We start from the raw sequence: 14,078 nt of genomic DNA, 5'->3' as shown, positions 1-14,078 counted from the left end.
AGTAGTGTAAATACCCAATAGATCCAGGAGACTCCTCAGCGAGTCCTCCTGTTGTTTACCCACAACTAACTCGGTCCTACCTAAGAGGTAACCACTCCCACTCATTACTCTTTTGCTTGTCTGAGTTGTGCACCAGAGTAACTAACTCTTGGTTGTTACACCGACGTTCTGGGATAGAGCATAAGACAATTGTGTATGGTCTCATCTTCTATGATGTCCAATATTACAGGAAGAGGGTCCTTGGAGCGAAGCGAGTAGCTACGCGTATCGTGATTCAAGTAGGGTACTTCTATTTTTTCCGTGCAATACCGCCTCAGAGTTAACCTTAGATGTGAGCAAGAGGGAGCGTTCAAGAAGCTTACAGATGAAATATTGCTATTTGTTGATATACCATGCAAAGTGGCATGTAAGTCTTGAGCGGACTTGAGCGTAATATTATTGTTGCTTTCAGGAGAATGGTGATGCGGTGTGTATGATCTTGAGCTGTGTATTAATAGTTGCATCGGATGCACCAGTACAAATGAACAATTCTGACTGCTCAAAATCAGCTCTTGTGTGAAAAGGATGCCACGGCGGCATAAGGTGGAGCAAGTATACTTGTGACCGAAGGTGTCTCTAAGTAGGATGGTGAAATGATCCTTGGTTCTTTTCCTGAAGCTGGTTGATACTCAACCCAAACTTCGCCTTCGCCTAACAAAATTGATCTGGTACAATCATGCTCGGGGGGCATAGAAATATTGCCATCATTGCCACCTCGGACATCACTGGAATCGGATATATCACAGTTAGCATCCATACAGTCTAATGTACTTGAATGTGATGTGGAACACTCGAGAACATCCATCGTTAAACGGTGATGAGTAGGTGACATAGCGGCCTGAACACCAGGACACTGTGGGAGGACCTCCAATAGGTCTAAAATTGAAAGTGATTTGGGCCTCCTATCTCCAGCACTGTTGTCTTCTTTACCAGCACACCTAACAGCCTGAGATTTAGCACTTTTGCAATACCTCGGGTGATTCATTGGTGCATTTCACATCCTTATAAATACACGCTTGCAGTGTGGACACTCTCAGTCAGCACGCTGTGGAAGGAAAATTGAGACAGCAGGGCGGATCACTGTTTGCTTTGGACATATTCTTTTTCATGCCATATTCTCTACATTTGTTGAGTGAAACTTTGAAAGATAGTGACTTCGTAGCACATAGTGCAGCTGGAGGCGAAGAATGACGCAGTGTCATGCCGTGATAGTGGTGACTGCACATATAAGGGAAGTGGTGTACGCCACTATCAGAGTAGTTGCGCCCCTGTCTGTTCCGATTACGCAAAGCATCTAAAGCATAAGCAGTATCAGAATACAAATATCCTGAGTAAAGAAAGCACGTGCTTGATATACATGAGATAACATGTTCTACATGACAAAACTGGATAAACCCGGTCTCTGCCGAAGCAGCCATTGTTCTCCATGGAGCATAGCCACCATTCCATGGAGTCACCATTGTTCTCCTAGGAGCACAATTGTACTCCTAGGAGTCATTATACTATAGCGAGTAGCACCTCCGGCTATAAGTAGTAGGGAGTTTAGTATAGAAATACCTCAGTCATTTCTATAGCCTCTTGGGAAGCGGCTGAGTTTCACATAGTTTTATTACTACATTTGTTTCTGGGTACAATGCAGTGAATGGAAGATATTAATTATCCCAGAACTTGAAACAAACCTATATAACACTACCCTATTATGTTGATAATACCGTGACAGTACCAGTACCACCCTCTAAGCCTGAGACCGTAGTAATTAAATTGAATTACACTGTGACCATGCTTGAAAGCCTGCTTGAGTACCTGCGTGAGTTGAGTGACAGACTGCAAAAAGCGTCAGCGAGAATGGCGGTGTTACTTGCCGCATCAAAGAAGGACATTGTGAGATGGTGATAGAGCAAAAATTTCGAATGAGCCATCACATGCTGAGTCGTTCACACGACCATTGTTATTGCCATTTGCAGTAAGAATCTGTTATAACATGACTGCAGTTAATCTGAGCGAATTTTAGGACATATTATTGGGTGAAAATTCTTACACCATAGAAGTATAAGGACAGATAGGATGGAAAAAACCTTGTGAACAAAGAGCATTATTGCTGGTGCCCTCTCGTCAGATAGCATAAGACTCACCCATTTTCTTCTATCAATTAATCACAGATTATGGGGGTTTTCACTCTTGTCATACCAACAGCTCACATTGAAACAATCAAAAATCTTTCAGTACGTCAAACATTTTGCTAAAAGTCGTTATTAAGTTCTCGGCATTTTCCTGATGATGCCAATGAGTCACTTGATCACTGATTTCCGTGATATGTTGTCATTTGTCTATATATTTATATGTTTACTTCTATTTCAAGCTTTTCCCATATTTCTAGATTGCAACTTTTCACTGGGCACCATGATGATGTAATGGCATCAAACATTTAGATAAGATTCAGAACAACTCAGCTGGCAGGATTCAATCAAATTTCAGGAAAATAGTCACACAAGGAATTATGTGACATGTGACATGTTCACCATTGGACTGCAGCTTTGATTGTGAATCAAAGCTGCAACTCAAGGATGAAAACAGTCTGGAAGATAATTAGAAATAATTTCAAAAAAATGCTGTGGATAAGGGTTGAATATAAGGAAGATATGAGTTTGAAATGTTTCATAATAAATGCTTAGGATCAATGATAATGCAATTTAGAGTGGATCCTTGGATAATTTTATAAATATTATCTACAAAATATTCTCTTTATGTTGCCTGCCTTGAGCATGATCATTTTGTAAATATTTTCTATATAATGGCATTGCCCTCCGGGCACCCCTGGCACCTAAAAGGCCACTTAACAGTATACACCAAGGTCTGTATACAACGCGGTACACCAATTTTTTATTTTGAAAATTTAGAAATGTATAACAGTCAAATGAGAGTACAGTACAGTAATCTATGCAGGCTCAAATGAGGTGATAAAATGCAATGACGCTGTAGAAAATTAGTAAAACACAGAACACAGGGAGTAAGAGAACGTACACAAAAACCAAGATATTCAAAAGGCCAATATCTCTTTGGGAGAGGTGTGTGGCGGCAGAAGGATCTGAACAAGAGTGTTTGATGATAACAATTCCACCACACCATTTGCAATGGTCATGGTAAAAATGCAGGTGGGTGTCGAGCAGGTCATTTACAATTTTGTTCTCGATGGTAGATAGGGGTTTTTTTTTTCATGTGCAAATAACAGATTGGCAATGTCATTTGGGATCTGTGGTGAAGTCGGAGAGGCAATGGACCCATATAACTGGTAGTAGGAATGATCACGCTGAGGGACACGATCATAAAAACACCCCAAATCATGCAAGGTAGATTGCCCTGGCAATGATTCCAATGAATATGTGTGAATAGGTTAACAAGCCAAAGTACATTCCTCCATTTATATCTATACCTATACTTATAATCACTTAACAGATGCTTGCACTATTCATCAAGGCTTGACAAACTATAAAGAAAACTTATCAAGTTATTCATGAAATTCTGTGAGTATTGTCAAAGTGTATTTATACAATAATATTAAATGTTGACCATAGTGAATAAGTATTTTAAGACCAAACAGGAAGTTGAGAGAATTTTCTAGTTTGTGGGGGTTCACTTCATTACAGTAGTTTACTCTATGCATGTCATATAACAGTATTAGGAATAAATACTGACAGTTTGCTATATGCTATAGTACAAGTAAATTTAGTATGATTGATTTGAAACAAGAATCCAGAATTATGATTTCTCTTATACCCTATGAAAGCAGCCATAGTAAAGGCAATGATGTACATCACAAATGTGCTACTATAGCAGGCATAGCAAATGGCTCAAAATAGTGCTGCTATATAGAGCTATATAATAGGGACTTGTCTAGGCATACTATAGCACTATGGTGGCTATGATAGCTATAAAAGGCAACTAGGTCTTTCCTGATGAGGCTCTTGTTGGGCTTCTTGCTGTCAGGCAATGAATATGGAGCTATATAACAACAACAAATGTCTGGCCAAGTCCTTGAAGAAGGCGGTGGATCAGAGTATTGATGTTGAAGAGTATTGATATAAACGCAAATACAAACTAATATTGAACTAAGGAATAATACATAGAATATCTACTCCTTATATAATAAACAGCAGAGGTCAGACCAAAAGGAGAAAAGATAAAAGAGTGGTCTGACCAAATAGTTAACCAATAAGAAAAAGGAAGAAATGGTATGATCTATCATAATTACAATTGTGTGGGAGAAGTCTTTAGTAAGGGATGTATGATTGGCTGGATCAGCAAGCCCATGGGAAGGTGCTGAGTCACAGTCTGTATCGCTGATTAATCTCTCACCAAAGTATTTCTGCGCATAGCTCTTGATCAGTGTTATGCCATTGGGATATCTTTTTGGGGGTTGGAGATGGATCTCCTACATTGTAAGTATGATAGGATGCAAGTGTGAAAGGAAAATAAGAAGAAGAAAGGCAAAAGTAACAGAGTACCAGCCGTGACTTCTAATCCAATGGCAAGAGGAATGACAGGGAATGGGTTGGACAACCATGACATGAATGCAATAGAAAAATTGATTCCTTAGATTTGGTCCCCACATGAGCTGAATTTTGGGAGCTCATTTGCAAGAGAATGCTATATGATTGCAAGCAAAAAAATATTAGCCTTATATTGTTACAAGAGAAGACACTCACTCCATTATCATCATAGAGTCACAACAAGACTTGTACTATTTCTATCTCATGGGGTCCAACTGTGATAGGCCTTGAGATCAACTTGGAGGTACATGTCCCTTTTACCAAGACTAAGTGAAAACTTGCACAGACAGTGTAAAAGACACTGCCACGCTCTGATCCCACACTGATCCTCCATTGGTTCAAGCCAGCAAGATGCAACAGTGTTGTGCACATCCAGTTCATCTTCAAACATGCTATTGCCTCCTTGGTTAAGTAGCACTGCCTCAGTGAGATCTTGCAATCAACAACAAATGCCATCTTGAAATATGCTGAAGGCTGAATTAAGCCTGGAAACCTCCAACTGAGTAGATACCTGTCAGGGCTTATGCTGACAAAACAAAGGTTGTTGAGCTGGTTTTTGGTATCTGCGAAAAGGGCAGAACAGTGAAGAAAATACTCTGATAGTGTAATTTCTAATTGATGACTCTGTAAAGCTATAGAATATACTATTTAATAGCTTACCTAGGCCTGCTATTATGATCTAATGCTTAGCACTTACTGAATGATGCCGGTGGAATGGTATGAAGAAGCAGCACACACACAAGGAAGTTTGTTTATGTAAAGGTGGTTGTCTCAATAATAGTTCTCTCCAGTATGGCCGGAAGTTCCTGGGAGGGTCCCAGAATAGCCCTGGGGACCTTCCTGGGAATAACCAATTTTTCTTGTCTTATCAGATCATTTCAATCACGTGATCTTGCAACGAGGAATGGAAATATCCGACATAAAGTAGAATGAGTGGTCACATGACTTGAAAAATGAAAAGTAAAAGTAAAAGTAAATCGTAAAGTAGGTGCTTGGGTGCCTATTGTAACGCAGTTCTGTTACTCACAAGATCAGAACTCTGCTTTGTGTTCCTTTTTTCCTGTGACTCGGTCCTCGTTAGACGCCGTAGAAGTACCCATAGTGTGGGTGTTCCATCAAACACTTTAGTTGTTACATGTACCGCTCTTGATATTGCAACTTTTATATAAACGTAAATATATTCCAACACAGGTGTACACACATTGGTGATACTCCTACAATCATTGATTATGTGTGCTTAGTGGGGAAGGTCAAGAAGAGAACCGATAAAGGATAGTAATAGCAGGGAAGATTTCAGGTGCAATACTGGTAACCCAGATTTGGATGTGCCATTTCACAACATAGCTTGTACACTGCTTTTTGGACAGCAATCCAGGGACTGAAATAACTTATTGCCCATGTACTGTTTGAGCCCAATCAAAAAACTGCAAATGAAAAAAAAAAAAAAAAAAAAAAAAGTGAGTTGCGTTGCGTGCATGTTGCCAGCTCTAGTCTGCAGATATACTCTCTCTTTCTCCTGGGCCTCCTCCCTCGTCTGATCCAGACGCAGATTCCGCATCGCTATCGTCATCTGGTGACAATGGTGCATGATTCGGATTAGGCATCAACAAATCCTCTGTGCTCCCCGAATTGGTAGCTTAAGCCCCGAAAATTGACAGTTTAGCTTAGCACCAATGGTTGCCAGCACCGGCGACAAAAAGAAAACGTACCTTTTCCCCGTCGTGACTCTTCATAGCTCGCCTCCAGTTCTTGGATAATGGTCTCCTGGACGGTGCTGATATCTGCGCTTGATGTGCACATTTTGTATCGCTCGAGGTAGACTCTAAATATAATGAAATTCAGTCAGAATATCTATATTCGTCATATAGTTGACCGTATCAAGACGGCGAAAAGCTACGAAAGCTTCTCGTAGCTTTGAACCTAGAGGAAATGCCTGACGCACCGATTGACTTTATAAAACGACCCGCCCCATCCAAACCCACTTAACAAAGTCTCTGCATACTCGTCAAAGCCCGTGATATAAAATGCAGCGGCGAGAGCTTCGACGCAATTGAGACGCCAAGGTTTTCCATAGTTTGTGGGATTCGTGGCCATTAGATATGGCACTGTTGGATATTGCTATAAGATCGCAAGTCAGAATGCTCAGGAATATTTACGCACAGAGACGTTCATGCGGGCTAGCTATTTTTGAGAACGGGACGTCATCGAGTTTGGCCCACGAACACTCGACGACGGCGAGGCCGTTGGCTTGCACGATCTCTCTGTCAGCTGGACTTATGATCGAGGTAGCTTTCGGTCTGAATAAGTGAATAAGCGGTTGTTTAAAAGGTGGAATGGGTTGGGATTTATGAGAGGGTGCATCTCGAAATGCAGAACCTGGTAGACTGACGGGGTGAGAGGAAGATGCTCACGAAACGACAATCCCGCGGAACCGTGATCCCACTTTGAGTTCCTTGATCAAACCCAACCTGGAGAGCTTCTTTCCTGAACAGCGACGTGGATCGCAGTGGTCAAAGTCCTAGTATTTGAGAGCAGAAAGATGATCAGCCATTATTCGACGGTAAACCAGGTCTTTGCTGACCCACATGGCAACTGGGACCTCGATCTTGACCCTTTGCGGCGTTTCTGAGAAAATGTGAGAAGTGCAGCACAAGTAATACATGGGGTGATACTTACCGTCGGCGTCCTGATTATCATCCTGAGCTTCGCCGTTGTCGATTGCACTATCTGGTCGGATTTCGTTGAATCCAGTTTCGTATGCGCTTTGACCTTCGGATGTTCGAGATTGAGGATGTCTACCACCGCGTTGAGCACCTCTTCTGCTTCCCCTCCCTCTGGAAGATGAAGGCTTTGAGGAGGATTTCTGTTTGCCCATGCTTGATTTTTGTAGTGAGATGGTTGAATGTAAGCAGTCTTTCTTTCGATCATGGTTAGATGTGAGTTCGGGCCGACTAACCCTAACCACGAAACAGTAGTCATTTTTCCTACCGCAAACTCAACGATCTTGTACTGAACGCGCCATGCATCCAACTGTAGTCTGTCTGTCCAAAGCATCTCGGAGAGCACTCACTCCAAAACGTGGAAACAAGGATTTCTACAAAGGTCATTTGTGAAAATAACTGCGTTTCTTCGTAGTGACTGACAGTAAAAATATCAAAATATAGGCACTCGGCAAGCATTTCTTCCAGGTGGTCACCGCACGGGTGCTCCAGGAAAACATGTCATTGGAGGTTCAGCAAAGTATCGTCTCTTGGACGAAAAAGTGCGCATCTTCATCGCACCTTCTGTTGCGGATATGAAAGAATCTACAGTATGCGCGCTGTTTTGCCTTTCCTTTTTGTGGTTTCTCTAATTTGATTCTCTCAGCTAAAGCCATACGTTGGCCTTGATGTCAAATTGTCGACGGCACAGAAGAGAGAGCTCTGGGAAAGACTTCCCCGCAATCCACAGACATCTCCAAGTTGATTCTGCCTTTTGAGAGGTGTACAGGAAGGTGAACTAGAAGATGGGCAAGATGCGGGTGACTGTGATGCTACATTCCATTTACATTGATATATTTATACAGATAATACATATACTTCCTTTTCTTTTCCCTTCCCCCCCTTCACCAAGCTCTATGCCCTCCGTCAACGATCATACTGAGAAGAGGCGACGTCTGTGAGCAAGGATGTAAAGGATGTGAATGCAGAATTAGCTTACTCGCTACCGGTGCAGTAGGTAGAGGCATCGGATGCAAGCCAGGTGACAACACCACGCAACTCGTCTGGTCGTCCGAGTCTATCCATGGGATTTTGCGACGACCACTCGGCATGAAGCTTAGGCTGAGGATCCAGATACGCCTTGGTCATACTTCACGCCAAAAAAGCACAAGTACTCAGCATCAGTTCATCCCACACATGCATTATCACAGAGACGTACTCGGTAAGAATGTAGCCAGGGGAGATCGTGTTCACGCGAATCTTCTGTGGGGCCAGCTCGCAAGCCATGCTCCGAGCCATCTGGAGAACGGCGGACTTGCTAGTGTTGTAGGCGACGAAATTTTGTCCCTACGTATCTTGTTATGATTAATGCTGACTGGTGCAGGTTAGACTACGGACCCTATTTGCAATACTACCGCTCATGGATGCAATCAAGATGATGCTGCCTGGGATGCCAAGGCGTACCATCTGACGTGCAGCAGCTTGGGCCGTGAAGAACACCCCGTTGACATTAATGTCGATCAGCTATGACGTCATGATGTCAGCGTCCAAGACGCATGATACTAGTCGGAATGATAGGAACCTTCCTGAACTCGTCGCCCGGGTACTCCAAGCACTCTGCACTCCTAAGGATCCCTGCGCATGCAACACAGACGTCTACGCGACCCTCCGTTTCAGCGATGTGCTTGAATACAGCACGCGTGCCGTCCTGGTCTGTCACGTCTGCAGAGATGTATACGAGCTTTGATTTGGACGACGGCTTGTTGGCAGCGCCTCGTACAATCTCCTCAGATAGGGGGGACAGCTTGTCAACATGCTGTTTCACTGCTTCCCAGTCGGAATCGGGAAATGCTGGCAAGTCGACGCAATAGACAATCGCACCCGCTTCTGCGAGCGCGAACGCCATTTCGAGGCCTATGCCTCTGTGTCCGCCTGTGATGACTGCAACGCGTCCAGGGAGGGCAAAGTCAGAGAAGATGGAGCGATGGACAGATGGACATGCGTTTGGGTTGAGGATGGCAGCGACGCCTTTTGGCTCGGGGAGATTCGTCATGGTGCAAGTGCAAGGACGTGAGTGAGTCCATCTCAGCCATGGAATATAAATGGATTTTCACTACGACCACCTTAGGAGTTAAAAAGTCACTTGACCGTGCTGGAGCCTGAGGCCTGAGGTCTTGTGGTAGTTCCAGCTCCAACGTATATCAGACATATCAGGGCTCTTAACCGGCCCGTGTATATTGAGACCGGTGGGCATAAGGTGACATTGGAGAAAATGCAGGTGTCGACCTAATCCGTTGAACCCCTATGTTTGTACGTCTGGACTCGGATGTCGGCCGTTATAGTATCTAGGCAGGTCCAACCTCATCCATCACATCATCGATTATATCAATTGATTTTGTAGCATGTAGCATCACTACATATAACCCAGCATAATAATATGAACAACGCAAAAGTTTTGACTGACACCTTCTCCTGGCTTATCAGCTGTCATAAACTGAGGAGTAACACTGTTAAAGACACAAACCGCGATGATTGGACTGTTCCCGCAGAGCCATAGAGATCTTCGAGAGACATAATGGTCAGCTTGAACCTAAAGGATAAATAGACTCGCGGACGTGCTGGTGGTAAAATTATCGCTGGTAAGGCTTCTCATTGATCCTATTTTCTTATTATTCTGCTATTCGAATTCTACCGTTGTGGTAACACTTGTAATCTGGTCATTGGACATTGACACTCGCCGCGGCAACTGTTTATATGTCATTACTCATGTGGATGGATTGTTTGTACAACGAACTACTTAAACCCCGGTTGCTCGTGACACTACATTATCTTTCTTCCCGCCGTCTTCCTATCCATCCTCACTCTATTCTCACTGTTCTCAAAAAGCTGTTCACAGAACTATCATGGCTCCCGACATACTCACTCCCGGCACATTCACTCCTGAAGTTATCGAAGCTTGGGAAATATCTTGTCAATGCTATTTCATGCACAAATCGACCCCAGCTGCAGTACAAGTCCGAACAGTCGTCTGGAGCATCCAGGATCCAAAAGTGCGGAACTGGTATCAAGTGAATCAAGCTCGAATCAGCTCCCTATCTTTCGACGAGTACATGTCCGAGCTACGTACCGTGTGTCTTCTGCTGGACTGGGCAGCTGGTGTTCTCAAAAAAATCTTCAACAGTAAGCAAGGTTCGCGACCGTTCTGCGACTGGGCTATCGAATGCCAGTCACAAAACTGTTTACTACGAGGGACCGCTTTTCATCTGAACGACATTCTGATGAAGTGTCTACTCGAAAATAACATGGACGACGGACTTGCTCTAGACTACTATTACGAAAACATAACCGAAGAAGATGTGACTCAGTAGATATGTGCCGTTGAGGCTTTCGACGAGAGACGCTCAGCTCGTCTAGAAGAAATCGCTAATACTGCCAAGTCACAAGCAGAATGAAAAAAGCGTACCAACAAAGATGTCAAAGCCAACGTCTACAACAAGCAACACCTCAGTAAAGTGAACATTACCGCTTCTGTTCGCCTCCCCCGCTCTTACTCAGGTCGAACGCGATATTCTCAATCGTCACGCTGGCTGTTTCAAATGCCGAACACTTTGTGTGGACCACAGGTCCAATCAATGTCCCAATGGTTTTCCCAGCAGAGAAAAGTATGAATTTATCACCGAACCTGATACAGCTGCCATAGGATCGGAAAACTGCCTCTATTGTTCTCGAAAACACAATACGTGTCGTATGGATGAGTGCTTCGCACCATTTTTTTTTTTTTTTTTTCGATTCTTCTCTTCTCATTCATTGTTGCTGCCATCGGTCGCAACAGGTCTGATTAGTCCAGGGCTCCTGCTTCTTATTCGCAAACTACGCAGACCATGCACGATCCCAATTGTTCTAAAGGAAATGGGAGGTAATTTGTTCTTTTTGTTCTTTATCATATATACTTTCTTGATCAGTCGGCTGTCGTCGAGTGGGTTACGTCTTAGTTATATGACCAATGTCCAGAATATGCAGTGGTCATCAAACATAAAGGTACTTGTTACAGAAAAAGTTAGAATATCTCCACGTTGAAACGCGAGTCGAGTTTGCGGAGGTTATCATACCGACGCGACCCAGTTTCATTAGTGATGGAATGCATCAGATGATACCTAGATAGAAACGAGTTAGCACTACAAGAGTACCAAAAAAAAAAAATAGACCTCCCTTGACCCTTGAGCACACATTTATCGTCTGCAGCCGGACACCATCATGTTAAACTTGAGAAAGAGTAAAATACCAAAAGGTTGTCCGTCTATCCATATTGCCAACGAAGGTTAAGTTTCGCAATACGGTTACGATATGTAGACTGCGGTATTGCATCAAGAAAGCAGTAATACGTCGAACCATATGCGATGGAACTGACCTAAGGGACTTCATGATGAAGATGAGCTCGGGGGGACAACCCTGCGATGAAAGGGAACCCATTGGAAATCTGTCAATCAAGGAAAGGTGGACCGCTCACCTTGTCCATACCTCCATATGGAGTACATGGATAAGACCATGTCACAGATGAATCTGTCTCGAAGACAGAAGATGTTCCCAAAAATTGGTTCAGCCCACTCTCGAAGCCAAGCTTTCCCCCTACGAATCTTACCCCATACCACCACCGGCAGTACAGGCGGCTGATGTGTCTTGGCGCAGTCCTCGCCCCACGGTCTATCCTCGTCGTGTGCACAACTTGGACGACCTCCCATGCATCGTTCTACACACCCAGTCTCCGTTTCCAAGAATACGAAGTCGGACATTCCTGCACCTGAAAAGATCTCTACGGCAGAGTCCACGCAGCGACCACCTTTTTGCTCGCCATTCCGAAACTACATACCGCCACTCGCAACCCAGTCTTCTTGAAAGAGTAACAAGCCGCAGTAAACCACAGTCAAAGCAAAGAAGACATCTCACTGGCTGCTTACCCAGTCCCGTCACATAATACTCTGCTTTGTGCGTAGTCATACGATCAGGTCGCTTCCGCGCAGTCGAGAGGTCAACTCCACGATAATCACTGGCATCGAGAACGAATCTCTGTTGCAACAACCCCGGAGGAGAAACAACTTCAGCTTTAAATCGGGAGGACATGCGCATACACGGAGTACCATCCGCAGACAAAAGAAAAACAAAAGCACAATGCGACGAGTGGAACTAGCCATATCATCAAAGCTTCTTCAACATCGAGGACCATGACCACATGAAACAGGCTGTCACAGAGAAGAACAGATACAAGAGAGAAACGAACGAGCTCGACAAACAGGTCTTCGCAAGAGTTCCAAGTGACATTGCATGGACAGGACCACAAACATTCTCCACAAGATGAACAGGACGCCGCCCAACCATATTGCATCAAAGATAAGGAGCTAGAGTGCTCGACCGAGCACAGAGACTGCATTACTAACTCATAGCGATATCCGTAGTGCCATTAGAAGACAGCTATTGGGGGCGGGTGAAACAAAGCAAAGCAATTATGCCTGCTGATAACGAGGCCACGCAATTTCGCTTTCGTGCATTCCTGTACGACCTCATAAGTCCTCGCCAATTCACGAATCCGATACATTTCTCCATTATACAAGTCACCGCGAAGCCATGAGATTTCGAAAGCACGCCGGCCTTTCAGAGCTCCACCCTTGTCTCTCGTTCCCTCTTGCGAGTGGAAACTGAGAAAGCCGAGACAGCTCGCGGCGACCGAAATCGGTCAAAAAGTCGCCGGGATAGAGCATGTAGCCTAAGCCACAGCTCAAGGAAAGAGAGTCAAAGACTCGGACCACAATCATCCAGTGCGTAATGCTTCGCTCCGAGGAGCAGCAAATCATGAGCCGAACATTTCGGCTCTCGTCAAGCATTTAGTCCACGAGAAGCCACGACCGAAGGCGACGATGGGTGAGTTTGACCTATCAAGGTTTGTGCGTGACCCAGGGCACGTACCACAGAGCATCCTCAAAACTCTCCAGCTTGTACGAAGTCTGCTCCTCGTCGGGGAAACACCATTCATAACACCGCGACGCCCCTCTGCTGTCCTGGTCGCAATCGCACTCGTCCACTCATGGAGATTGATTCTAAGCCTTTCCGGCACTGCCTTCCCTTTCATTGCCAAGCAAAGAAGCGGGGTCCCGAGGCAGCACAAGCTAGAATCTGTATAAATGCACAAGTGGCAAGCGTGACTGTAATTCGAGCAATGAAACACTTTCCGAAGGGGCGATAGGGTGTTCCGCTCGACGAATCATAGCAGATGAGATAAACGGGTCGAGATGGACTCAGCGGTACGCGTGAAGCGGCGACTACTGCGTGGAAAAAGATATGCTTGGTTTTGATTGAATTCCCCGGGTAAGCGTCGCCCACCCAAACCACGGAGGTTATTCAAGATTTGCGAAAGCTAGGTGGCGGAATTCAAGCAGTCGTGAATATATAAGGTTAAGTGTTTCTCCGGGTTAAGGGAGAATAGCTGGCTGGAAGCGGCGACAGGACATCGGTAGCATGGACGTGAATGACTTGGACAGAGACCTGGAGCGGTTAAAGGTATCGGAATGACACAGACAGCGTATGGACGACATGGCTCTGGTAAGAGGAAGAAAAGAAAGCTCAAGGTCGCACTTATATACTGGACCAAACACACACAAATAACGCGTCGCGACACGTAATCACTGCGGGCATTGGCTTATTTAAGCCCAGCTTATATCCTGAAAATATGGGAGTTCTGGGTTCTGATGGCTAGAAAAAGCTCAAATTCAATGTTTTCCGGATATAAGCTGGGCTTAAATAA

General features: G+C 44.4%; 6 protein-coding genes across 6 annotated transcripts; 2 read left to right on the top strand and 4 right to left on the bottom strand.

The window, feature by feature from the left end:
• Positions 1-544: 544 nt before the first annotated feature.
• On the bottom strand, positions 545-1,024 carry SERLADRAFT_433508 (uncharacterized protein; the record flags this gene model as incomplete). The annotated part of the gene is made up of 1 exon (XM_007313703.1): positions 545-1,024. One exon carries the CDS (start codon positions 1,022-1,024, stop codon positions 545-547), a length of 480 nt encoding a protein of 159 aa, XP_007313765.1.
• Positions 1,025-6,245: 5,221 nt separating this feature from the next.
• SERLADRAFT_359520 (uncharacterized protein) lies at positions 6,246-7,492 on the bottom strand (the record flags this gene model as incomplete). The annotated part of the gene is made up of 6 exons (XM_007313702.1): positions 6,246-6,408; positions 6,529-6,691; positions 6,747-6,883; positions 6,998-7,104; positions 7,168-7,211; positions 7,263-7,492. 6 exons carry the CDS (start codon positions 7,459-7,461, stop codon positions 6,246-6,248), a joined length of 813 nt encoding a protein of 270 aa, XP_007313764.1.
• A 117-nt stretch (positions 7,493-7,609) lies between these two features.
• Positions 7,610-7,997, top strand: SERLADRAFT_378485 (uncharacterized protein; the record flags this gene model as incomplete). The annotated part of the gene is made up of 2 exons (XM_007313701.1): positions 7,610-7,688; positions 7,751-7,997. Coding segments are annotated over 2 exons (214 nt in total), but the record flags the coding sequence as incomplete, so codon positions are not given.
• Positions 7,998-8,131: 134 nt separating this feature from the next.
• SERLADRAFT_457362 (uncharacterized protein) lies at positions 8,132-9,488 on the bottom strand (the record flags this gene model as incomplete). Its single annotated transcript, XM_007313700.1, has 5 exons — positions 8,132-8,224; positions 8,286-8,435; positions 8,505-8,632; positions 8,684-8,809; positions 8,868-9,488. 5 exons carry the CDS (start codon positions 9,336-9,338, stop codon positions 8,191-8,193), a joined length of 909 nt encoding a protein of 302 aa, XP_007313762.1.
• A 700-nt stretch (positions 9,489-10,188) lies between these two features.
• SERLADRAFT_433504 (uncharacterized protein) lies at positions 10,189-10,653 on the top strand (the record flags this gene model as incomplete). The annotated part of the gene is made up of 1 exon (XM_007313699.1): positions 10,189-10,653. One exon carries the CDS (start codon positions 10,189-10,191, stop codon positions 10,651-10,653), a length of 465 nt encoding a protein of 154 aa, XP_007313761.1.
• Positions 10,654-11,260: 607 nt separating this feature from the next.
• SERLADRAFT_457360 (uncharacterized protein) lies at positions 11,261-12,945 on the bottom strand (the record flags this gene model as incomplete). The annotated part of the gene is made up of 4 exons (XM_007313698.1): positions 11,261-11,439; positions 11,495-11,636; positions 11,694-11,734; positions 11,793-12,945. One exon carries the CDS (start codon positions 12,407-12,409, stop codon positions 11,987-11,989), a length of 423 nt encoding a protein of 140 aa, XP_007313760.1.
• Positions 12,946-14,078: the final 1,133 nt, after the last annotated feature.

This window comes from Serpula lacrymans (genome assembly GCF_000218685.1).
Source record: "Serpula lacrymans var. lacrymans S7.9 unplaced genomic scaffold SERLAscaffold_2, whole genome shotgun sequence".
NCBI lineage: Eukaryota > Fungi > Basidiomycota > Agaricomycetes > Boletales > Serpulaceae > Serpula > Serpula lacrymans.
This window is presented reverse-complemented; position numbering and strand designations above follow the sequence as displayed.